The sequence below is a fragment of the Salarias fasciatus genome, chromosome 16 (genome assembly GCF_902148845.1).
Source record: "Salarias fasciatus chromosome 16, fSalaFa1.1, whole genome shotgun sequence".
NCBI lineage: Eukaryota > Metazoa > Chordata > Actinopteri > Blenniiformes > Blenniidae > Salarias > Salarias fasciatus.
The window spans coordinates 6,352,862-6,373,926 of NC_043760.1; the positions used below are offsets into that span (position 1 = coordinate 6,352,862).

The following is a 21,065-nucleotide window of genomic DNA, read 5'->3' on the forward strand; positions in this document are numbered from 1 at the left end:
GCAAAAGCAGCCACAATGGGAACAAAACAGTGAATTTAAAATTCTTCAGAGAGCAGCGTGAATCCACCGAAACATCAGGAAACAAAATCAAAACAGACCTTTTGTTTCGGGGATGATTTGAACGTGTCCTGAGCAGTCTCACCCTCACAGAGAGAGAAGCAGCCAGACTGAACGTACAGAAACTCTTTTTCTGCCTGTCGGTCTCCAACAAAGCATGAGAAACTTTTAGATTTGGTTGCATAGACCAGGGCTGTCTAACGTGTGGTGCGTGGGCCAAAAACAGCCCAACAGTCTAATTCAGCCTAATCCACTTTGTCAACTGCAGTTTATTCTCAAGAAAGCAAAATTAAAAAGGTGGGATCAGTTCAGTGTTAATTTTGCTGACGAAAAAAGAAAATAGTTCAACTTTTTTCACAGATTAAAACTTAATAAAAACGGAATGAAAAGTCAAACATGAAGATGGAGACTGTGGCAAAACATAACTGACACTTAAGTCTACCAATTAAAAAGACGGAAATGAAGAAAGGGTGCAGGGTGAATGGAGTAGAGAACCCACGCTAATGTTTTCATCTCGTTTTAATTCGGTGACTTAAGCGTCAGTTATATTTCATCAGTCTCCATCTTGATGTCTGAGTTTTTGTTTAGTTTATATTAAGTTTCGGTCAGTGAAAAAGGTTTGCAGAAGAATATTTTCCATCTGTGAAATTAACACTGGCTCATTTAAAGTTCATAACTGGTTCTCTGTATTCAGAGCTGAATCACTTAAAGACTTTTAAAAGTGTAATTATGATGGAAAAGTCACAATTTCCATGATGAAAGTGTTTGATTATTTTGCGAAAAGATGATGGTTTGACAACACCCTAAAGCGATCGGCGTAACAAGACGCGAGCAGCTGAGGACACATCAGAGATCTGGTAATCCAGCAATGATCTGATCGTAACAACGATGGTGAGCATCTAAAATAACCTGCAGATCGATGTTGGGTTCTGCTTCTTCCACTCACTGTTTCTTATCCCGTCCAATATCTGAGTCAGCATGTCAGCGCGGAAGTGGAGGCTCTGGAGCACTTAAAAGCTAATTGTGGGCTGATAGTGGTTTGTGTGAAGCAGTCAAGAACACAATCTCTGCTGTTGGTCCGTGCGCCGCCGCCCGGGCTTAGATTTCTTGTAACCAGCTTTCTCTTTGATTACTTTCCACTCCACCAGATCGACCAGGACATCCACAGAAAGTACACGCTGTCATCCGATGCAGAGCTGATCCTAATCAGATCCTTGACATTGGGCAAAGTCATCAGTAAGTCCTCTCATTATGTTAAGCTTCCCCAGAGAAGACCTTGAGTCAACAGCATATATCATTTCCTTTGTGTTCCTCGGCGAGTCTTCGCAGAGAGCCTCGCTTCGCAGGAGCGGACGTCATGTCAACAGCAGCAGACATTTTAGACCTGTTCAGGTCGGATGCCTCCACATCTCGTGTGTTAAAGGAGAGAAACCTGCAAACTGCACGCAAAAGCTTCATCCGAATCTGAACACCTTCTCATGTTTCATTGTTTATCTCACTAATCAGACTGCAACACTAGAAGATGTGGAACACACTCTTTTTAAATTGCTTTATGTTTGGTATAAACAACTTTTTTTTTCACGCTTGATTTGCTCATTTATTTTTTGGTTTTGTTTCAGAAGATACTGACTGATACTCCACCGCCTCTTTGACTTTGTCTTTTTTTACTTTATAGAAGAGAAGTTTTGAGAGTGAAGCTGACAGTGGATGTAGTTTCTCTTCTCGCTGTCAGGAAAAGAAAGAAAAAAAAAACTCAACATGAATGCCAGTTTGATGGCAGGATGCTGATATATCTGCAACATAACGTGGTGTTTGAGAGAGACATTCCCTCTCCCTGTAAAGAACAGAACACAGACAAAAGTAGAAAAGCCTTCTGAATAATCTACACTCCCCTGGAGAGTCTGCAGCCGCCACAAACTCCCATTAGAGTTTAAGTTCGGCTTATTTAGTGAAGAATAATGTTCTGATCATTCTTCTCTCAGTATTTTCTCTGCTCGCCGCTCTGATGCAGGTCAACAGAATTCATAATGAGTTTGTCAGAGTCGGAGTGAGCTTTATTGTCAGTTGCTGTCCTTCGGTGTAGACGCATATTTCCCAGAGTAAAAAAGAAATAGAGAATATAGACAAACTATGATACCCAGAACAGAATGAAAATAAGAAAAATAGAGCAGCAACACACAGAGTTTACCCTGAAAATGTGCAAAATCTGGAACAATATACCTCTGAAGTGGCCACTATGTAATACAATACCCCTGAAATGTGTAATCTATCCTGACCAGTGCAATGAATAATGAAATATACCCTGAATGGTACAGAGGACTTAAAGTGCCAAAATTCAATAAATAAATAAATATACCATTAAATAATTGCTTACATGTGTCATTAAGTTCCTAAACTTGGAATTAAATGCATAAATGTGCCATTAAATGTCTCATTAATTCACTAAAGTACCAATTCACTTTATGAAAAAGGAAAAAAAAAAGTTTAATTATTTCATGGTCCGGAGTTGCAGAGCTCCATGAATTAGTTTTATCTGTTAAGCTCGCACGTCAAAGCCAGTGGGCGGGGCTAATGCCAATCTGGTGAAATCCATTGCATTTACATGAAAAGGGATGATACTTTAATGAATAATGACACATCGCTTCATCCTCTGTTTAGGGATTAAAGCTGTAATAAATGTAATAATGCACAATAATCACAAAGTATTTCACTAAAAGAAAGAACTTTGGCTTTTTTCAGTCTCTTCCTTCCAGAGAAAATAAAATGAGCAACACTTTGGATGTGAAATTCAGAAACTCAGCTCTGCTGCAGGACGGGAGGAGCCCCATTAAAGAACAAAGGGACAGTAACTTTGTGATTGACCAGGTTATTTTCCAGCTCATCCAGCAGTGGTGAGCATGTGTTGGACCAGCAGTGTCTGGAACCGGCCCAGCACAGGGGCAGATCAGGCTTTCAGGATGACAGTTTTCAAAGTGAAGAGCTAAATGTGAGAAAAGCCAGAAAAAATCCCTTCAGTCACTTTGCTGTAACCGTAAGTACGACCGCATCGCTGCTGATCTGTTTCACGTGTTCGCGCAGCGAAATGTTCACTGATGAAATGCATGTAATCAACAAACAGCACCTCTGACATTTCTTGATTCATGTGGCTCATCTGGGCGTCAGCGGCAGTCGCTCTGTGTCGCAGTGAGACGTGAAGCAGCTTCAGACTGTCTGCAGCTTCGCCGTGACACCGAATAACCACTGATTCTACACCACGGTCAGAAATGTCATCGTGATTGCTGATTTTTTCTTTTTATTTGGGATGATAAAAATTAAAGTTCGACCGTTAAAAGAAGTGTGCAGCAAATAACAAGCAGGTCAGAATATTGTAGTAAACAAGATAACGCACTACTCACACACACACACACACACACTGTACGACAAAACACGTGATGTGTTGTTGATGTTGTGCAGATTTAACTTACAAAATGTTGTTTTGTTTGTTTTTGTTCCTGGAACTCAGTCCCAGAGAAAGTCTAGAGCCCTTTAAAGTTTTAAAATATCGTCTTCAACAGTCATGAAATCAAAGTCGTTGTTGGACGGATGTCAGCTTTTCCAGTGCCGCTCGGTGTTCTTCCTGTTCGGTAATCAGCTGCTGAAAGAACCAGACGGCAGGAGGAAACAAAGAGACGTCTGCGCTCCGTGCAGTCCAGATAACTGACCTTCGTTTTCATGATTATTAGAATGAATCCTGTGGCGGGCAAAACGGTTCCAACCACACTGAGAGCAGACACCATTCTGCATCATCTCCACAAGAAGTTATTCACACAGTCAGCTCGTTTGTTGCATTTTTCAACACACAAAAAATGCAAATGACCAAAATAAATGCTGAAATGTATTAATCTTTCTGTATTTTTTGTCAAAACATGCAAAATGCAGCAGCGAGAGAAGAAGTTTTTGGGGCATTTTATTGTATTTTGCACCGAAAATTGTCATTGAAGTGTTGAGATTGTGGTGGAAAAGATATGTAGGTATTTTGTCCAAGATTTTGTACAAAACCAAGTATTAAATTTGGAATTTAAATCTACTGATTTGTTTTCTCAGCCTCGCTGAAAAGCAGCACTGCGGGGGTTTGTGGGCAGATGAGACCCAAAGCTGCTCTCACATGTATTTTTTTCCAAATATGTGCAAAACGAGAATAAGCGATTACCATACTGTTTGTATAAAGTAGAGAATTCCCTGAAAACGACTAGAAGCAGAGACAGTCGTGCATGCGAGAAGCCCCACAGCATCATTTTGAGACGTCAGCGCGCAGTCGGGCTGCCGTGATCATGTTCGTCAGTGTGTGTCTTCACACAGCTCTGTTAGAGGAGCGCTCAGCTCAGCCTGTGCTGGCCTGCGCTCCACGCGCACGTTGCCAGGTTGGTTTTCTCAGCAGATCAGTCGAAATCGTTGCGGGGAGAAATAATACGAGCAGAAGCGGTGAGCTGCTGGATAAAGAGCTGCAGGCGACAATGTGTGAGCACCGGCACACACACACACACACACACACACACACACACACACACTCGCACAACACCATTTACCCAGCTGCCGTGCTGGATGGAAAATCAATCGCAATCTGAGATTAAGGGCCTGATTCCAATACACACATGCAGAGGAGTGTGTGTGGGTGTGTGGGTGTGTGTGTGTGTGTGTGTTGGGTCCTCTGATCACCTCCCTCAAGGGCGACTGCTTCTGTGGTTTACGTTCAGGCTGAAGAGGAATAGAGACTGGAGGCCGAGCTGATTAATAAACACACTCCGAGGAAGTCACATTTATCATCACGTAAAAAAAAAAAAAAAAAAAAAAAGGATTGAAAAGTGAGAATAATGCTTCACACCCAATGATTTGTGAAACAACAGTTGTTCTGGTTTTATATTCCAAATATGTTGATGTGTTGTTAAAGTGCTTTCAGTGAAGCAAACAGGAAATTCTGAGTTTAATTGGTTTTAAAGTGAAAACATGCAGGATGAGTGTGTCAGTAATCCACTGTCACCTGTGCAGATGTGTAAGAAGACAGAAAATGTTGCGCTGGTGCACTTCTGCCTGTAAAGCAGCTGTTGAGACGGATGAAAATGTGTGTTTTCGTGGTGAAGAAGCTCTGCTGGTGGCTGCTGTCGTGCTGCTCTCAGGATTTATGATCACAGGTTGCTCCTGCTCGCATTAGCCTGAACATTCATGTGTTTCGTTTTCCCCCCGCAGAGAGAGACAGCTTTGAAGAGGAGGTGGTCCAGGCCGGCTCCAAGGGCTTCGTGGGCTGCCTCTCCTCGGTGCAGTTCAATCACGTCGCTCCTCTGAAGGCGGCGCTGCTCAACCGAGGCAGCTCGCTGGTCACCATCCGCGGCCCGCTGGTGCAGTCCAACTGCGGGGCGCTGGCGGACTCCATCACATCGCACAACCTGCGAGGTGACGCAAACAAAACCCGTCCCGCATCACGAGGCGACGAATTCGGTTTACAGCAGGCTTCCAGGTTCAGATGCAGTCGGTCGTTTCACGCGGCGCTCCAGACATTGTCACTGTGAGGCGACGGAGCTGACCACTGCACCACCGGGCGGCCCGTGCCTTTCAGACAAATACTCTGGACTTTGTCAGCGGTTGTTTATCTGTAGATTACTGGCAACAACACAGAATCCAAACCATCGGAATCCTGATGGACTTATGTGGATTTTAATAAGCCTCGGCTTGTGCGAGCAGCGTTTCGGTCAGATGTCAGAGTGCCACATGGCTCAGATCTCCCTCCTTCATATAAACCAGAGCTTTAGTGAGATTTCACCTCCAAACTCAAATATAACCAGGACAGAATACATCTGTGCAACTCAAAACAAATATTCTAATAATTTCCCAGATTTTTTTTCCAAGTTACCCAGATCACAAACCACCGAGTCGATCCCAGGAGGCTTTTATTATTAGACTAACCCAATTAAGTCCAGCCACAATCATTTGCTTTGACTTTGAAAAGATTAATTAAGACAAATTCAATTTGGTTTTACATTTTCAACCTCTGTTGATACAATTTTAGTCCGTGTGATGCTGGGCAGAAAGGCAGGAGGTACGGCCGAAAGCACCCACATTCACACATTTGGACCAAATAAACGCCGCTCATTTGAGGGTGGTTGGCTTTAGAGGGGCGGGTCGTGTCTCAATCAGAAGGTTGCAGGTCCGATCCCCGCTGAACGCCATTGGTGTGTATGTGTGTGTGTGTGTGAACAGGTGGATGTGATTGACAGTTTGAAGTGCTTTGCTGCTCAGGCCATCGAATCCATCGACCATTAAATCAATGTAACTGGGATCACATGTGGACTGTGAGGATTCAAACCGAGCCCCGGGTCAACACCACTGAGCACTGGGAAAAGTCTCCTGCGTTTAGAGTCTGAGTCGACCTCATAAAGATTTACAGGACGTTTATCAGTTTTGCCTGGAGAAGTGTAAATGTTGTCAGGATGTGACAGTACCGGGACAAGCCTTGTGCTTCATACTGTCTCTTCTCCAGCTAATAACGTGTGAGAGACATTTTACAGACAGCCTGCCGTCCACGTGTAAATTTGCTCGGCTGTGAATTGTGGGGGAGTCTGGATTGTGTTTTAAAAGATGGGGGATGGTCACAGTGACTCAGCGCCAGCCCTCTGACTGTAAAATGTACCTCAGCGAGCAGATTTCATGCAGTGTGTTGATGCTGATGCTCGGCTCTCCATTTCGATGCATTTTACTGAAATAATCCACTTATTGTAATAATTTGTGAGGATGTGACTCGACTGAGCAAACCTACAGCAGATCAGAGTGCAGAAGCACATCAGGTGTTATCGGTGTTAATGTGTTCGTTCATTATATAAAGGTGGTTGTCTCTCTTTCCTTCCACAGATCAAGCTGCAGCAACAAATAAAGAGAAGGAGCATCCGGGTGGTGAATCCAGAAACGATGTAGCTGTTATAGCAGGTCTGTTTTCTTCTTCCTGACTCGTTTGTGAGGCTACCGGTTCCTGAAAATTAACCTCTTTTTTTAATTGTTTTCTCCTCCTGCTCCTGCCTGCATTATTTATTCTGCCGTGCTATTAATCCCCATTAGCACATATGTAGGATCTGTTTGAGGTTTGGCACACACCGCTGCATGTTCCTGTGCTGAGGGCGTTTCAGCGGTTTCACCTGTTTGTTATGGTAATGAGTGGCGACACTGGACAGAGCAGGGTGCAGACGGGGGCGGGGGCGGGCGCCGGTCAGTGGTGCCCAGCAGCACATTACAGTCCTGGTGCAGGACGGGCTGTTATATTTATACAGGGGGGCAGAAATGCCTCCAAATACAACACAGTCATCTCTGGGCACTTTTACAGAGAAATACCAACAATTGTACATGAGCAAGTAGAAGAAAGAGTGATGAAAAACTCGATTTTAACCAGGGACTAACAGCTCTTTAAGATGTGATGGAGCCTGGTTGCTAAGAAGGATTTTAATTTCTATTCTACATTTAACAGGAAGCTAATATTGGAGCGATTTGTTCTCTCCTGCTCTTTCCTGTTAATACTCTTGCTGTAGTTCGAAGCAATTGAAGACTTTTTAAACAGTTATTTAGACCTACTCTGGAAGTACCAAATAATTGGATTCATTTCTCAGCGTCACTCTGGGTCAACATGTTGCTCAAATTAGAACTATTACATTGGTGAAAAAACACAATCCTGCAGACCTGTTTAAAGTGGGAGGTGAAGGACAACTCCCAGTCAAAAGTGACTTTCAGGTTCCCCACAATGTTACTGGAGGTCAAAGTAACACCATCCAGAGTTCCTCAGTTTAGATCATTTGCCTCTCAGGAGTTTTGAGCCTGTTTTATCTGAGTTGAGAAGCAGAAAATTACAACTCTTCCAGACTTTGGTTGCAGACTGTCTAGTTTGAACAGTTGATCAGTGTCATCTGGATTCATAAATAAATAGATTTTTGTGTCATCTGCATAACACTGGAAGTTAGTGGACTGTTTCCTGATGATATTCCCTACAGGAAGCATGTATAATGTGAAGAGTATAGGTCCTAGAACAGAACCCTGTGAAACTCCATTTTTAACTGTAGTCTGAGCTGAAAAGTCATCGTTAACATTAACTGTCTGTTAAGTATAATCTGTATACATGAGATATGAAATGCTGTACCTTCAACCCCGATGAATTGTTCTATCTGTCGTCACATGTTGTTGGATATTGGCCTGTAAAAAAACATCTGGATGTTTTTTTAAACAGCCTAGTCTATCTAACGCACACATCGTTGGTTTCGATGAAGAACCTAAAGAGCTGGATAGTTGTAAATCAGGCTCTACTGACAAATCTGAAGATGTGGTTGATCGGTCTGTGACCACTTCGGGGAGTGTCCCTTAGGAGTTACAATTCTGTGATTAAAAAAGTTTCCAAAGTCATTACTGTTAAAAGTTAAAGGGATGTGATGTTCGACAGAGCTGAATTTTTGTCAGCCTGGCTGTAGTGCTAAAGAGAAATATAGTGTTTTTTTTTCCTTCTATTAACGAGGCAGTTCGAGTTTTGCGGATTTTTTTTTTTTTTTTTTGTCAATAGATTAACAAACTATCTCTGAAGGAAAGGTCAGTATGAAATACTTGTAATTGAGTTACATGTCATTTCTTCTCTCGTTTTTATACTGACTTCTTTAATATTGGCAGTTACTGGTTATACTGGGAGCTAACCGTCTTATAAAGTTGTTCAAAACGATATCAGGAAGTGATCTGACAACAGAGGCTTGTGTGGAAAAACTGTTGAATGATCAATGTCAAACCATAAGTGAGAACAAGATCAAGGGGCGGTGATGAAGATAAGGAGGGGATTTATTCACCATATGTGTCTAATAATGAACTAAATGCAGTTTTGAGGCTCTACAGGATCAATACATTTTTGTTTGTTGATAGAGAAAGATGCAAGAGGAAAGCCTGAGACTCCATCTTTGATTCCTGGTCTTTGACTCCTGGTTTTGATCTTCTGATTTCTGGCTCCTGATCTAGACTCTGGATCACCTCCAGGTCACCACCCCCAAAATTCTGATTGTTGAAATTGTTAGTGAAGGGAACTATGAGATACTAGGTGAATGGTCTGCACTCGGTGATTTCATTCTCTCTGTTGTGATAAGCAAAATGTGACATTTCTTACTGGAAGCTTGGTAAACCACAGTTTATCTTCTGCCACGCTAACAGTAAGTGGCCTGATAATTGCTACATTGCATAATTTATTAAAATATTCCCTCTGATCACTGAGTCACCGAAACATTAGAGCAAAGTTAAATACTGGTTTACACGCCAACGTACGACAGCAGGAGCTTTCAGAATAATAGGATCAGCTCTGGACTTCATCAAGTGTTTATCTTCAGCGTGTTCGCGTCTGATTGTGAGTTACCGCTGTAGCTGTAAACCCTCCTCGCTGCTCCACAGGTGTGGTGACGGCTGCCGTCTTCATCATCGTCTTCATCCTGGCCGTGGTGATCCGCCTGGTGTACCGGCGGAGAGCTCAGAGGAGCGACGACAGCATGAAGGAGCACCAGAGGCCGAGCACCAGGACAGAGCTGCACCTCCACAACTCCCTCAGGGACAACATGAAGGAGTACTACATCTGACCGCGGGAGAGGGACCAGCTGAGACCAGCTGAGACCAGCCCAGACCACCAGACTGTACAGAGGACTGTGACCAACCGTGTGAATAATTTGACTTGATGAAGGTTGACGATGGAAAGCTACACCTGAGAAGAAGAAGGAGGACGACTTTTACTTCTGACGACACGAGGATTACTTCTGACTACTCGAGGATTACTTCTGACTGACAAAGCGAGGATTACTACTGACCGGGCGAGGGGGAGCAGCTTCAAACTTTGTGCAAAGTCTGAATATCTGAAGGAGAGTGCCCAGTTCCCATGATTCAGGACTACTTGAGAACAAAATCCTCTTTTGACAAGATGAAGGTGGACCTCTTGTGAGCGGGATGATGAAACGCTTGATCCACAACCTGCAGGACTGAAGCTGACTTCCTGAAGGACTTGAGAGGAGCTATACGGGACTATATGAAGGAGAAACCCACTGCAGCCACATACCTCTCCTACATGAGACGCTGGGGTTCTTGTTGACACTGGGACCACCAGCGAGCGTCAGAACCACCGGGATGGGATCTTCACACCACGGTTTGACAGTGCAGAACCACCACAGAGGAAGAGGGGAGGGTCCCGACCTGCTGCACCTCCTGATTGTGCACAACATTTTCTTATTAACTCCAAATGCTGAAGATTTCTGCATCGCTGTAGAATATACTTAATGATACTTGGAAATCCAGAGAGGTAGGCCTGGCCTGTAAGATATGCGCACTTTTGCTGCCGTCTTTGTTTTTTCTCATGTGGTGGTGAACATTGTGGTATTGATTGGGAGAAGAAACAGGGGGCCAATACTGCCTACTGTACGAGTGCCTAATTTGTCCTCAAGTTTTTCCTTTCAACATGTTGGAGTGTTTTCTTTTTCTCCTTTTGTTTTGAGTGATTGGCACCCCGGCATCCTACTTTCATATGCAGGAGCTTGTTATTTTTCAGCCCATATTACAAGAAGCAGGAAGACGAGAGAAATTTGAGCCGCCCCGCAGTTTGGCAGCGCCAGATATTTGACCATTAGGCAACGTGTGAAGAGTTTCTGTTTTGTACAAACTCCCCAAAGGGTCATAGTGAGGGTTTTCTTTGTGTGTGTGTGTGTGTGTGTGTGTGTGTGTGTGTGTGTGTGTGTATACATGCATCTTCTTGCAGTGTTTTTGCATTCCTCCGGTCCACAGAGAAAGACTGCACCTCTTTATCAGAATCTCCAGTCCAGTTTTTCAGGGGTTCTTTGGGAAGAAACGCAGTAATTGTGTTTCAGCTTGAGCAGGCTCGGGCAGCAGCTGCGGAGCCTTTTCAGTGCATGAAGGCTTCGCACTGTGTGTCGCTTCATCTCTCCTTCCCAGCTCACCACCTGGTCTCTGAGGAACTGCAAAAACCACTGCAAGACGGGGGCAGAGGTCGCTCTGCAGTAATCGCGTTGAGCATGACCCTCAGTTTCACGCTGATCAAAGGTTTCAGGCACCGTAACCGTTCAGGTCTCCATCCATCTCGCAATCAATCAAACCGAGTCGGAGCTCCAAAGAATCCTGGACGTCCTGGAGTTCGTCTGGACCAACATGGAAGAAGCAAAAAGACACAGAGACAAAAAACACACACACACATACACACACACACACACACACACACAGAGGCCTGAATCTGGTGCCTAAAGCGTTTGCAGTGCTGGATATGTTAGGATTGGGCAGTGTCTTTTTTCTTAAATCTGTGAAAGAATACACCGATTAATCATAATGAAGGTTTAAAAAAAATCTACATGCATGTATTTTCAAGAAATTCAACCATTATTGGGAAACTCCCTTGAAACTTTTATTTTTGAAACAAACCAAATAATTTAGTAAAACATGTTTAAAATAAAAATCCTTAACATTTCTTACTTTATTTTGTTTCAATTGTACTGAAGAATAAACAGCTTGGAAATTAAGATTGTCATATTTGTTCGGATTTTGAAAAAACAAACTTAAAAGCAGAAAACAGAGACAACACTTTGCATGAATATTGTTTTTCAGCTTTGGCATTTACCGTCCAATTAAAATGAAGAGTCACTTAATTATGTCAAATTGTCTTCTATTAAATTTGTCTTTCTAAATTACACATCCCTTTATTAACTCTATGTATATCTTCTTGTGTTGATATTTGTCATTAATATCATCATTACCTCCGAGAACCCAAGTGGTTCATTTGGATTTTTCAAAAACCATGAGCGCAGGTTGTTACCGTGAGTTATTGCCACCATATGCTGGCGCAGAGCGGGTTTTGCTTCTGAATCTGAAAACACCTCCCCCCATCCAAGTAATGAAAACAAGTGGTAAAAAATCTGAAATGACACAGCCCAAACCCAACATGCTGTACATACACAGAGAGGGCGGAACGTGCTTGTTATCGTCTCAAGATGTAATATTCTTCACTACAACTGAAAAAAACCTCTCCAGTCTTTTCTCTCCGTGTTTCTTTTTCCTATCTTTTGACTTTGTGTCATGACATGTGATTCCTTCTCCTTGATTATTTGTACGAGTTCAGTTTTGTTAGGGGTATATTGTAAAGATGGAAGATTTAATAATAAAAGTGAATATATTCTTATGGCGTTGTGTGTGTGTGTGGAAGTGGACTTTGCTGAGCGCCCGGGGCGCCTTCACGCTGCAGGGCGGATCTGTTGGGTCACATGGAGAAGCCTCAGAAACATGATGCCGGGCAGACGCCTTCCGCTTTGCAAAGCGCAAAGGTGACACCCAGTGTAGAACATGGAAACTGCACGACGCCTCCAACACATGGCTGCAGCTGGAGAGCACAGCACTCACTTTCAGGTGTGTGTTTGTGTGTGTGTGTGTGTGTGTGTGTCTGTACAAGGAGGTATTTTGGATTTTCTCTGATAGAAGAGCAAACATTTAAAGCTGCAGCATCTGAATATCTCGTGTTTAACAGCTGAAAGCTCCCAATCCTAAATCCTCTTTGCAAGACGAGTTCCTCGTGTGTGTGTGTGTGCGTGTGTGTGTGTGTGTGTGTGTGTGTGTGTGTGTGTGTGTGACAGCAGAAACATTAGGATGTACTGACTTCAAATCAAGAAAATGTTGATGTCTTCTGAAGATTTTCCCCAAATCCCCCGTCCTGTGGTTTTATCAGGACATGTTCAGCCAGCCTGAGCAGCCGGGGACGGCCGCCATGACAGCTGAACCGCTGCACCACAGTGGCGTCCTGATCAAAGCTCAGCCAGGAGGGAATGAAAGAAAAAAAAAAATCGGAGGAGAATAAATGTGGAAGCAGGTAGTTTGTGGAGAAAAAAAATCCTGTGATAATTAACACACGAAAGAGAAGAGGAATCACCTGCGGTTTCCAGCTCGGCTCGCAGCGGCGAATGTGACTAATCGCTCAGCATTACAACAAATGATGACGAGCAAACACAGAGGTCAGAGAACGGAAAGGAAATAACACCTAATTAGAATTTATACACCGTGGTATCTGGAGCTCGGGGTGTCAGGATTTTAATGATATAGCTGATGCGCGGAGATGTTGGCAGTGATAAACAGCAGGCCGGGCACACACACACCTCGACACACACGTGGGCTGTAAAGCTACCGGTGGCGACTGTTACAGCTCCACTGGGCTCTGGAGGTAGCTGATAGCTGGCTGTGGCCACCAGCTCTCGAGCTCTGCTCGCTCGTCCTCTGCTGCATTTTAATATCGCTGGGAGTTGGAATGCTGAATAAGAAGGTGTGGATTCCCTCCTTCGGCACCGGCGCCGGAGTCCCGGTTTGAATACCTGCAGGCCCCCGGCTGCACTGTGACAAAGTGACATCTGTCCACTCTGGTGGGAAAGCCATCCGTTTTCTCGGGTATTTTTAGCAGGTAACAGCAGCTCCTGGCACGGCGGGGGGGACGAAGACGAGCGTGCCCACCGGGAGCGAACATCTGCTGGGCTGAAAGTGCAGATGCATGGAAGGGAGGGCGGAGAGGGCGGAGAGCATGTCGTGTGTGAGACGGACCGACGTCCACGCGGCAGAAAAACCTGTCATTTCACAACTCAGGGGACTTTGATTTGACATCGCCGGTGTCCAGAGTGAGTGGAGAACTTGGAGGATTCTGCTCAGGTTCAGACGGCGGTGACAGAATGTCGATCACCGCTGTCCCACCTCCAAACACACGCGACATGGCTATCGACCGCATGGCCCGAGCTCCACTCGTCTATCAAGCAACTGCAGCGCAGCCGGCAGCCTGGAGGGGGCACCACTTTATCACTGGGATGTCAAACGTGCATCCCGAGGGCCGAAACCTCCCCACAGGATGAAAAATGAGCGTGGAACTGGCTTTTTTCATGAAATATACATTTTACTGATTTATGTATCAGTCATTTTAGTTTCTTAGTGAGATTAGTAAAGAATTAATGGAGAAAAAAATGATAAATGGATGCTTCAGTCACAAGGTCGCAGGTGATGTGCATATGCATATGTGTGTGTGGGTGTGCACAGTGAGGCTTACAGTGAAAGACATTTATACACTAATTTTTCAGGTGAAATGTGAGCAGAATCCGAGGCAGAGATGTGAAAGCTGTCTGTCGATGAAGGTTGGTGTCCGGGAGTCTTTCCATCACCTGAGCTCACCTGTTTGTTGGTTTGGAGGCTGCGAGCGGAGCGGAGGCGTTCTTCTTCTGTCACCGTCTGACTGCCTTTCAAATGGACTGGGACAGCTGTGCAGGCTGTCTTTAAAACTAATTGCTTAGCAACAATCTCAATGTGATTCATTCAGTCTAATTGAAGGAGAGCAGGCCAGAGGCAGCCGAGCAGCTGGAACACAGCAGCACATTCCAACACACACACACACACACACACACGCACACGCACACACACCTCAGACTGCAGGTCAAGATTCATCTCAATCTTCGTCTGGCAGAGTGTTCATTCTTTTGTCTGATAATGACGATTTCATCCTTTTAACAATTTAAAGTTGAATATATTAGACCAATTACCGAACAGGTATTTTATTCATGGCTGTGGTTTGGATGTTAGTTAGTCTGCTGTAAATGCAGATCTGAGTGCTCAGCTCTCTGAACCTGAAGCTGGATTCAAGCTATCAAGTCATTATTCTTCATTTGATATGATTTGCATGAATAACTACAGTTAACAGATTTTTTTTTTTTTCAGATGAATAAAGCTGTGAAAATGTCAGGACAGTTTCACAGACGAAACCCCCAAAATTCCACGAGTAAGCAGAGGAGATGGTAGAAAGGAAAGACACCTTTTTAACAAGTAGGAAGAAGACTTCTGCAGAGCGAGACTCAGAGGTGGAGGCTTTCTGCAGAACCAGGCTCAGCTGTAGCGGCTTTGTGTTGTTTCAGAGTGGGGATCATTTCCCAGATACAGTATATCAGAGGGAAGCAGAGAGGTCCAGGAGATTCATGATGAATCGCAGTGAAAAAGCTGTGTGATGGTAAATCAGAAACCCCGGAGACTCCGGGGACTGCAAGGGTGGAGAGATGGAGAGAGCAGCGTTTTGTCAGCAGAGAGACAAACGGCGTTTCCGGGTGCGGCAGCCTCCCCCGCGGCCCTGGAGGAGTCGCGGTCGGCATTAGTCAGTCGTCATTAGTGAACATGACCGAGTGTTTCCTCCTGCCAGCAGGACTCACTCGTGATGAAGGAGGGGTTTAAGTTTGCGACGGTTCAAATGCCTGATGAACTTTAGATTTGGTTCAATATTTGGGTTTCTTTTTTGCGTATCCAGAATATTATACCAATCATGGTCTGAAGCTGAGGTTGCCACAGAATTACAATGTTTCATTGTTTCCTTATAGAAGGAAAAACTCTCCACCAAACCTTGATGCAGCCACTGCGGACTTTCATATTCTTGAAAGATGAACAATTCAAAATATAAAAGGCTTTGCTCGAAACTGTGCAACTGCTGCTATAAGAGGTAATCACAGAGAACAAAGCTGTAAGCTGAAGCTGGAAACTCCTCAATCATCCGTTTTAATGTCATGCTGCATCAAAGTGATCTTTTCTTTTTTAACTTCAGTAGGATTTTTTTGAAGTTACACTATACTGTAGCGGCTGCTTAAACACTAAGGATGAGTATTGTACTTCTTAAACATTTAAATACTGTGCATCGCAAAAATACCGGAATTTACACCAGCAACCCTTCCACCTGTGACTTTAGTTGCGGTTTGGTCGTCGATGCTCAAGGTAAAACCCATTTTTCCTGCCTTTGCTCCGCAGCGTTGCACCGGCGGCTTTTGTTCTGTTATGAATCCTCGCCGGTGCTCGGCTGGAAGGTGACAAAGTGACATCTGTCCACTCTGGAGGGAAAGCCATTCATTTTCTCGGGTATTTTTAACAGGCAACAACGGCTCCTGACACAACAGGAGAGATGAAGACGCGTGTGCCCACCAGGAGGGAACATCTGCTCAGCTTCAGCGCAAATCTATGGACACGCCAAAAAATAGGAGTTTAAAGTGTCAGTTCTATTAAAGTGCAGCTGGTAATTGCATATTCCAGGAAAAAAATAAAATAAAATAAAGACTAGAAGCGTCAAAACTGACACTTAGAATTATACACTATACCCTATCTTATACCAGCACTATAGCTACCATCTTCCTGAGTTTCTCGTTGCCGAGAACTTTGCCTTGCATTAATACCTGCTGGGCCTCCCTGTGGAGTCGGGGAACCAGAATAGTTTATACTGAAATACATCCTAATATTACCTATACATTCAACCAGATTCACTCAGTTGTGTCTGGATAGCCTGTTCTGCTCACATCCTAAAAGCAGAGTCTTCACAGCCCCTCATTCCTGATCATTCTGACCGGTCCCTGAGCAATGCCCAAAGCATCCTCCGAAAACATGCAGAATCTTTCTTTCTACATTCAATTCATGTATTTCACAATAACTGAAAATCTACATGTTGTAGACATAGTAATCATTTAAAGTATTTAGCATTTGACTGGATCAAATCTTGAGAAATCCACTTGAAGAAGCTACAGAGATGAGTCCAAAAAGTTTGCAGGTTGTGAGTTTGTGGCCACAAGGCCAAACCTATAAACACATTTACCATCCAAAAGCATTGCAGAGACAACAATGATGAGTCCGATTGAGAGAGAGAAAAAAAAGAAACATTTTAACTACCCAAATGAAATGTAATTTCATAACAGTGGATCTTGAGTTGTTATCACAGAGGAGAGGAATATGCAGCGAGTTGGGATGAACCCTCTGAAAATATGTCTAGCATGAGGAAAAAAGGAAGGCAATGAAGAGGCTGAACTTTCATCATGCTCATGCTGCAAACGCAACAAACACTTTGTAAGACTCAGTAGAGGAAGAGGTAGAAATAAAGATCCCTCCTCCTGTCTGGATCACTTGTGCTGGAAGTAGGACTCACTTGAGAAATGTTGAGAAAGAGAGAGCAGAAAAAAAAACCTTCAACGAGTCCACTCAGTGATATTTTCAAGACCATGAGGAGACCAGCCTCTGGTGTTTCCTCCACCAGGCAAAAGGAAAACCGTTCGTAAAGACTCCTGAAGTGGAAGGTCACCTGCAGGTAATCGATGTCCTTCTGTCGAGGAGAATGATGAAGGTTTTGCACAACCACAGAAAACATGAAAGTATTTCCCAAGGCGGTTAGACCCTCCCAAACACAAGTCTGCTTGACCTGCAACCTTTGGGTTGTATGAGTTTTCCCTGCTTCAGTCCATCATGGTGGAATATGTCCTATTTTCAACTCCAGCTAATTCACAACTGCTGTGTGGTGTTATGACTCCAAGTCATCGGTATTTTGATCTGCAGTCTCCTCAGGCACCCTGGCTGCTCCTGTGTGTGTGTGTGTGTGTGTGTGTGTGTGTGTGTGTGTGTGTGATTGGTTGATTGACTGAATGATGCAGAGTGCTGTTCGAGCTAGCAAACACTGCTGATTGGCTGTCCAGTGGAAGATTCGGGGATTTAAGGCCTCCAGCTGCCAGGACGACTCAATTCACCTTTGTTTGTGTGTGAGAACTGCAAGGGCGAGTGCTGGAAGCCTCGTGTGGAGGTGTTTTGGTGAGACCTGTGATAATGAGGGGAGTCATCCATTTAGTACTGCTCAGCATTGCTTTGTGTCGCACTGTACATAGTATGGAATTTGTCAAGTTGTGCTTACTAGTGTGTGTAAATATAAGTAACTGCTCTGATCATCTAGCAGCAGAATATTGAAACTACATATCGAAAGTATGAAGAGAGCCACAGCAGGTGCAAACAAAGCTTATGCCCTCTGTTTGCTTGAATTAAAATGCTCAATTAGTAGTTTCATCTGGATAGATACCGGTGTTTTGTCTGTGGTGTGAAAGGCTCTGGAAGAAGCTGTGACAGCTGGCTGGAATGTACATAACTGCTCACGGTAATGTTTCCGATCAATGCGCTCTGCAGGGAAGGAGTTTTCAAAGTGCAGCTCATCTGTTCGCTGAGAGCACAGAGCAACTTCTCGGCATGTAGCTATACGTGCCAATTTTATCTATTCTTGTCCGTGGATTCCGTCAGGTTCTGTGAGTTCAGTGACGTTAACAAGAGCTTTGTAATAATCACTGCGGTATATGACGACTGATCGTCCAGTGGCAGAATTCATGCCTGACAAGTGGGACCCTGGGGTTTGATTCTCACCAGAAACATACAGTACTGTTGTTCTGTTATTTTTCTTTTGGCAAAACAAATATTAATAGATTTATGCAGTGATTTATGCTCTATACTGGAACCAGAGACAAGAGGAAGCAAAGCCATCCCAGAGCACATCCAGCTCCTGTCCACTGGGATTCCTGGCAGCACTTTTTCTTCCTTCTGGCAATCTCTCCTGTGACACAACAGCACTAACTGCAGTGGTTCTCTTATCCCAGGCAGCCACTTCTCCTTTCATTGGTTTTCCCACAATCCAATGTACCAATGTTTTCTGGTTTGCTTCAATCTCACTGGCAAGTGTTTCAGTTTCAGAAAAGCTCCTCTTTTTCATCTCTTTGCCATAATGATGAAAGATAAGGAAGAAATATCAGTATAAAATGAATGTTGTTGCCATACATAGTTAATTGGAGGCATTTCCTGAAAGTGCACAAGTATTGTGATTAAGAACAAGTGGGATTTATGATCCACGTACGCATGATTGATAAATACTGATTTTTTTTTTTTGTACTTATATTTTTAATGTCAATCGTAAGACAGAATTTAGGACTATTTCTACACTGAGGTCCCTGGACAGGGGATGTAACAGAACAAGGAGCAGCAATTTACAGGTATTCAAAGATGGAAGAACTCCTTTCCCTATTTATTGCATGGAAATCTGTCTGTGGGATAACTAGGATAAAACCAAGAAAAGTGCCTTGTGAGCGTGCATACATCATTTCTTGTAATGAGGTGCCGCATATTGGCTGTTGATAGGTGTATTGAAGATGTAGTGATCCATTCACCATTTTTGTGAGAATAACTTTTCACCACAACAGGTTTGGATGGCATCTCCTCTCCACAACCTCGACAACAAAAACCTCTTTTCCCTGATCGGAACGACTCAGTGTTTCACTCCCAGGTGAGTCTGAAATTTTCCATTTGGATATTTTTGCCAAATTTCTTTCAGTTTCAGTTCCTTGGAACTTCACCTTTGTGGCCAAGTCTGCATTTGGGTTCAAACCAGTGGCTGTGATATCCAGCATCTGGAACTCTGCTGTCATCAGTGCGAAAATCCATTCATCCATTAATTCACACGAGGAAACACAATTACCCACATAAGAAAGAAAACCCACTTTTGAAATTAATCATCCCAGAATTGTGCACAGGGTCTTCATTGACTCATTGTGACACCTTAAACATGATGGCTGCATGGGTCCGTCCACCAGACTGCCCGGCCCCGGTGAGCTCCGCACTTCTGTCTTCTCTTTCAGGTGGAAATAAATATGGTTACAGAACTGAGAATCACTGCTTTTTTTTCTATTTACACTTTTCCCCAACATTTCTAACATAAAGTCTGTGGTGGTGAAGATATTAAAAAGAAACAACTTTATTTTCTCTTAAAGCACAATCTGTTCTCTGCATGGGTGAAGCTTTCTTCTCGTCAGCAGGGAGACGTCACTGTAAAATGCTCCTTTCTTCACGGCACGGTTCCCTTCTCTTCTAACAGAATGACACCATATTCTCCATGAATGAAGACGACATGTGATGATCACACGGCGGAGAAAAGCTCACACCAGCAGAGAAGAGCGAAGGCAGATTCAATACAGACGGCCCAGCAGGAGGAAGCCACGTTGTTGCAGTGTGGAAGTGACATTTATCAGCGTCCCCCGCCACAGTAAAGCGCATCCTGCAGTCCTGCTCTGATCTCCACTGTGACACTGCAGGAGCCGCATCCCCGACCACAGAATCACTCTCACTTATGCAGCACCTTTTATCACTTCAGCAGACTCAATACTCTTTACATGGTCTTTATACACACCGGTGGCGATGGCTGTCGCACAAGGAGAGGAACTCGTGGGCTCAGGGTCGGAGTTCACTGTGTCTCAGCAGGTTTTGAAAAATCTAAAGGACGGGTTAGAGATCAGTTTCAAGTTTTATTTCCAAGTGTCCATGTCAAAACATGATGGTGTATTTGATCATTGCTTACTGTCTTTTTTGAGCTGCAATGTGCAAAGAAAAAAAACAAGCTGAACAGCATCCTCTTCCTAAATGTCAGGTTCCCTCACCACAGGTGTGTAAAGAATGGAGAAAAGATTGGTACTGTCTGTGGATATTCTGATAAATGTATCTGTAAACAATGTGCAGCAAGGTATACTGGAGATCTTGAAAAGAGGGGATGCCTGATGAGAGGAGTCTGTTGCCAAGCCTCCAGAGGAAGGCTGATGCCTTGAGCTCCAGTAACTGCAGAGGTGATCAGCCGGGCGACGGCGGTTAAGGAAACAGCAAAACAATACACAGATAAGAGCAAGTGTCAGCAATGATCCATAATACTTACTATAATCATTATTCTTTTCAGGAGTTTTCATGAAACACTCTTTTTCAGGAATTATTTAAATGTAAATAAATATAAATCCCTTTAAATGACATTCCTATATATACATAAACTTAAAATTTTTCTTACAAAAAAACACTGTACTGTGACAGCAATGAGATAAAAATGGTCTATTAGAGGCCAGTGGGGTAGACAACACATATAGACATATCCAAAACTTTAACTGCCACCAAAGTCCTCTTCTTATTTACTTAATGAAATATTTTTGTGATTTTGGTGGAGTAAATATGATAAATCGAAAATGGAAATACATTGCTAAACCTAATGTTAAGATGTGAAACTCCAAAATATAATCGACATTCTGAAGGTGTGTCATTTGGTAAAAAACAAAATAATGATGTATAATGATTTTTCAGGAGTTAATCATTAGCAAGTAACTTGCTGACACAGAGTG

General features: G+C 43.6%; 1 protein-coding gene across 1 annotated transcript in view; it reads left to right on the plus strand.

Moving 5' to 3' along the window:
* Window positions 1-10,766, plus strand: part of LOC115402979 (contactin-associated protein-like 5) — a 146,967-nt gene extending 136,201 nt beyond the window's left edge. The window contains exons 21-24 of the mRNA XM_030111694.1: window positions 1,206-1,293; window positions 5,281-5,484; window positions 6,937-7,011; window positions 9,484-10,766. Of these exons, the coding sequence (XP_029967554.1) occupies window positions 1,206-1,293; window positions 5,281-5,484; window positions 6,937-7,011; window positions 9,484-9,665 (549 nt within the window). The 3' untranslated portion in view covers window positions 9,666-10,766. The remainder of the gene's footprint in view (window positions 1-1,205; window positions 1,294-5,280; window positions 5,485-6,936; window positions 7,012-9,483) is intronic.
* Window positions 10,767-21,065: the final 10,299 nt, after the last annotated feature.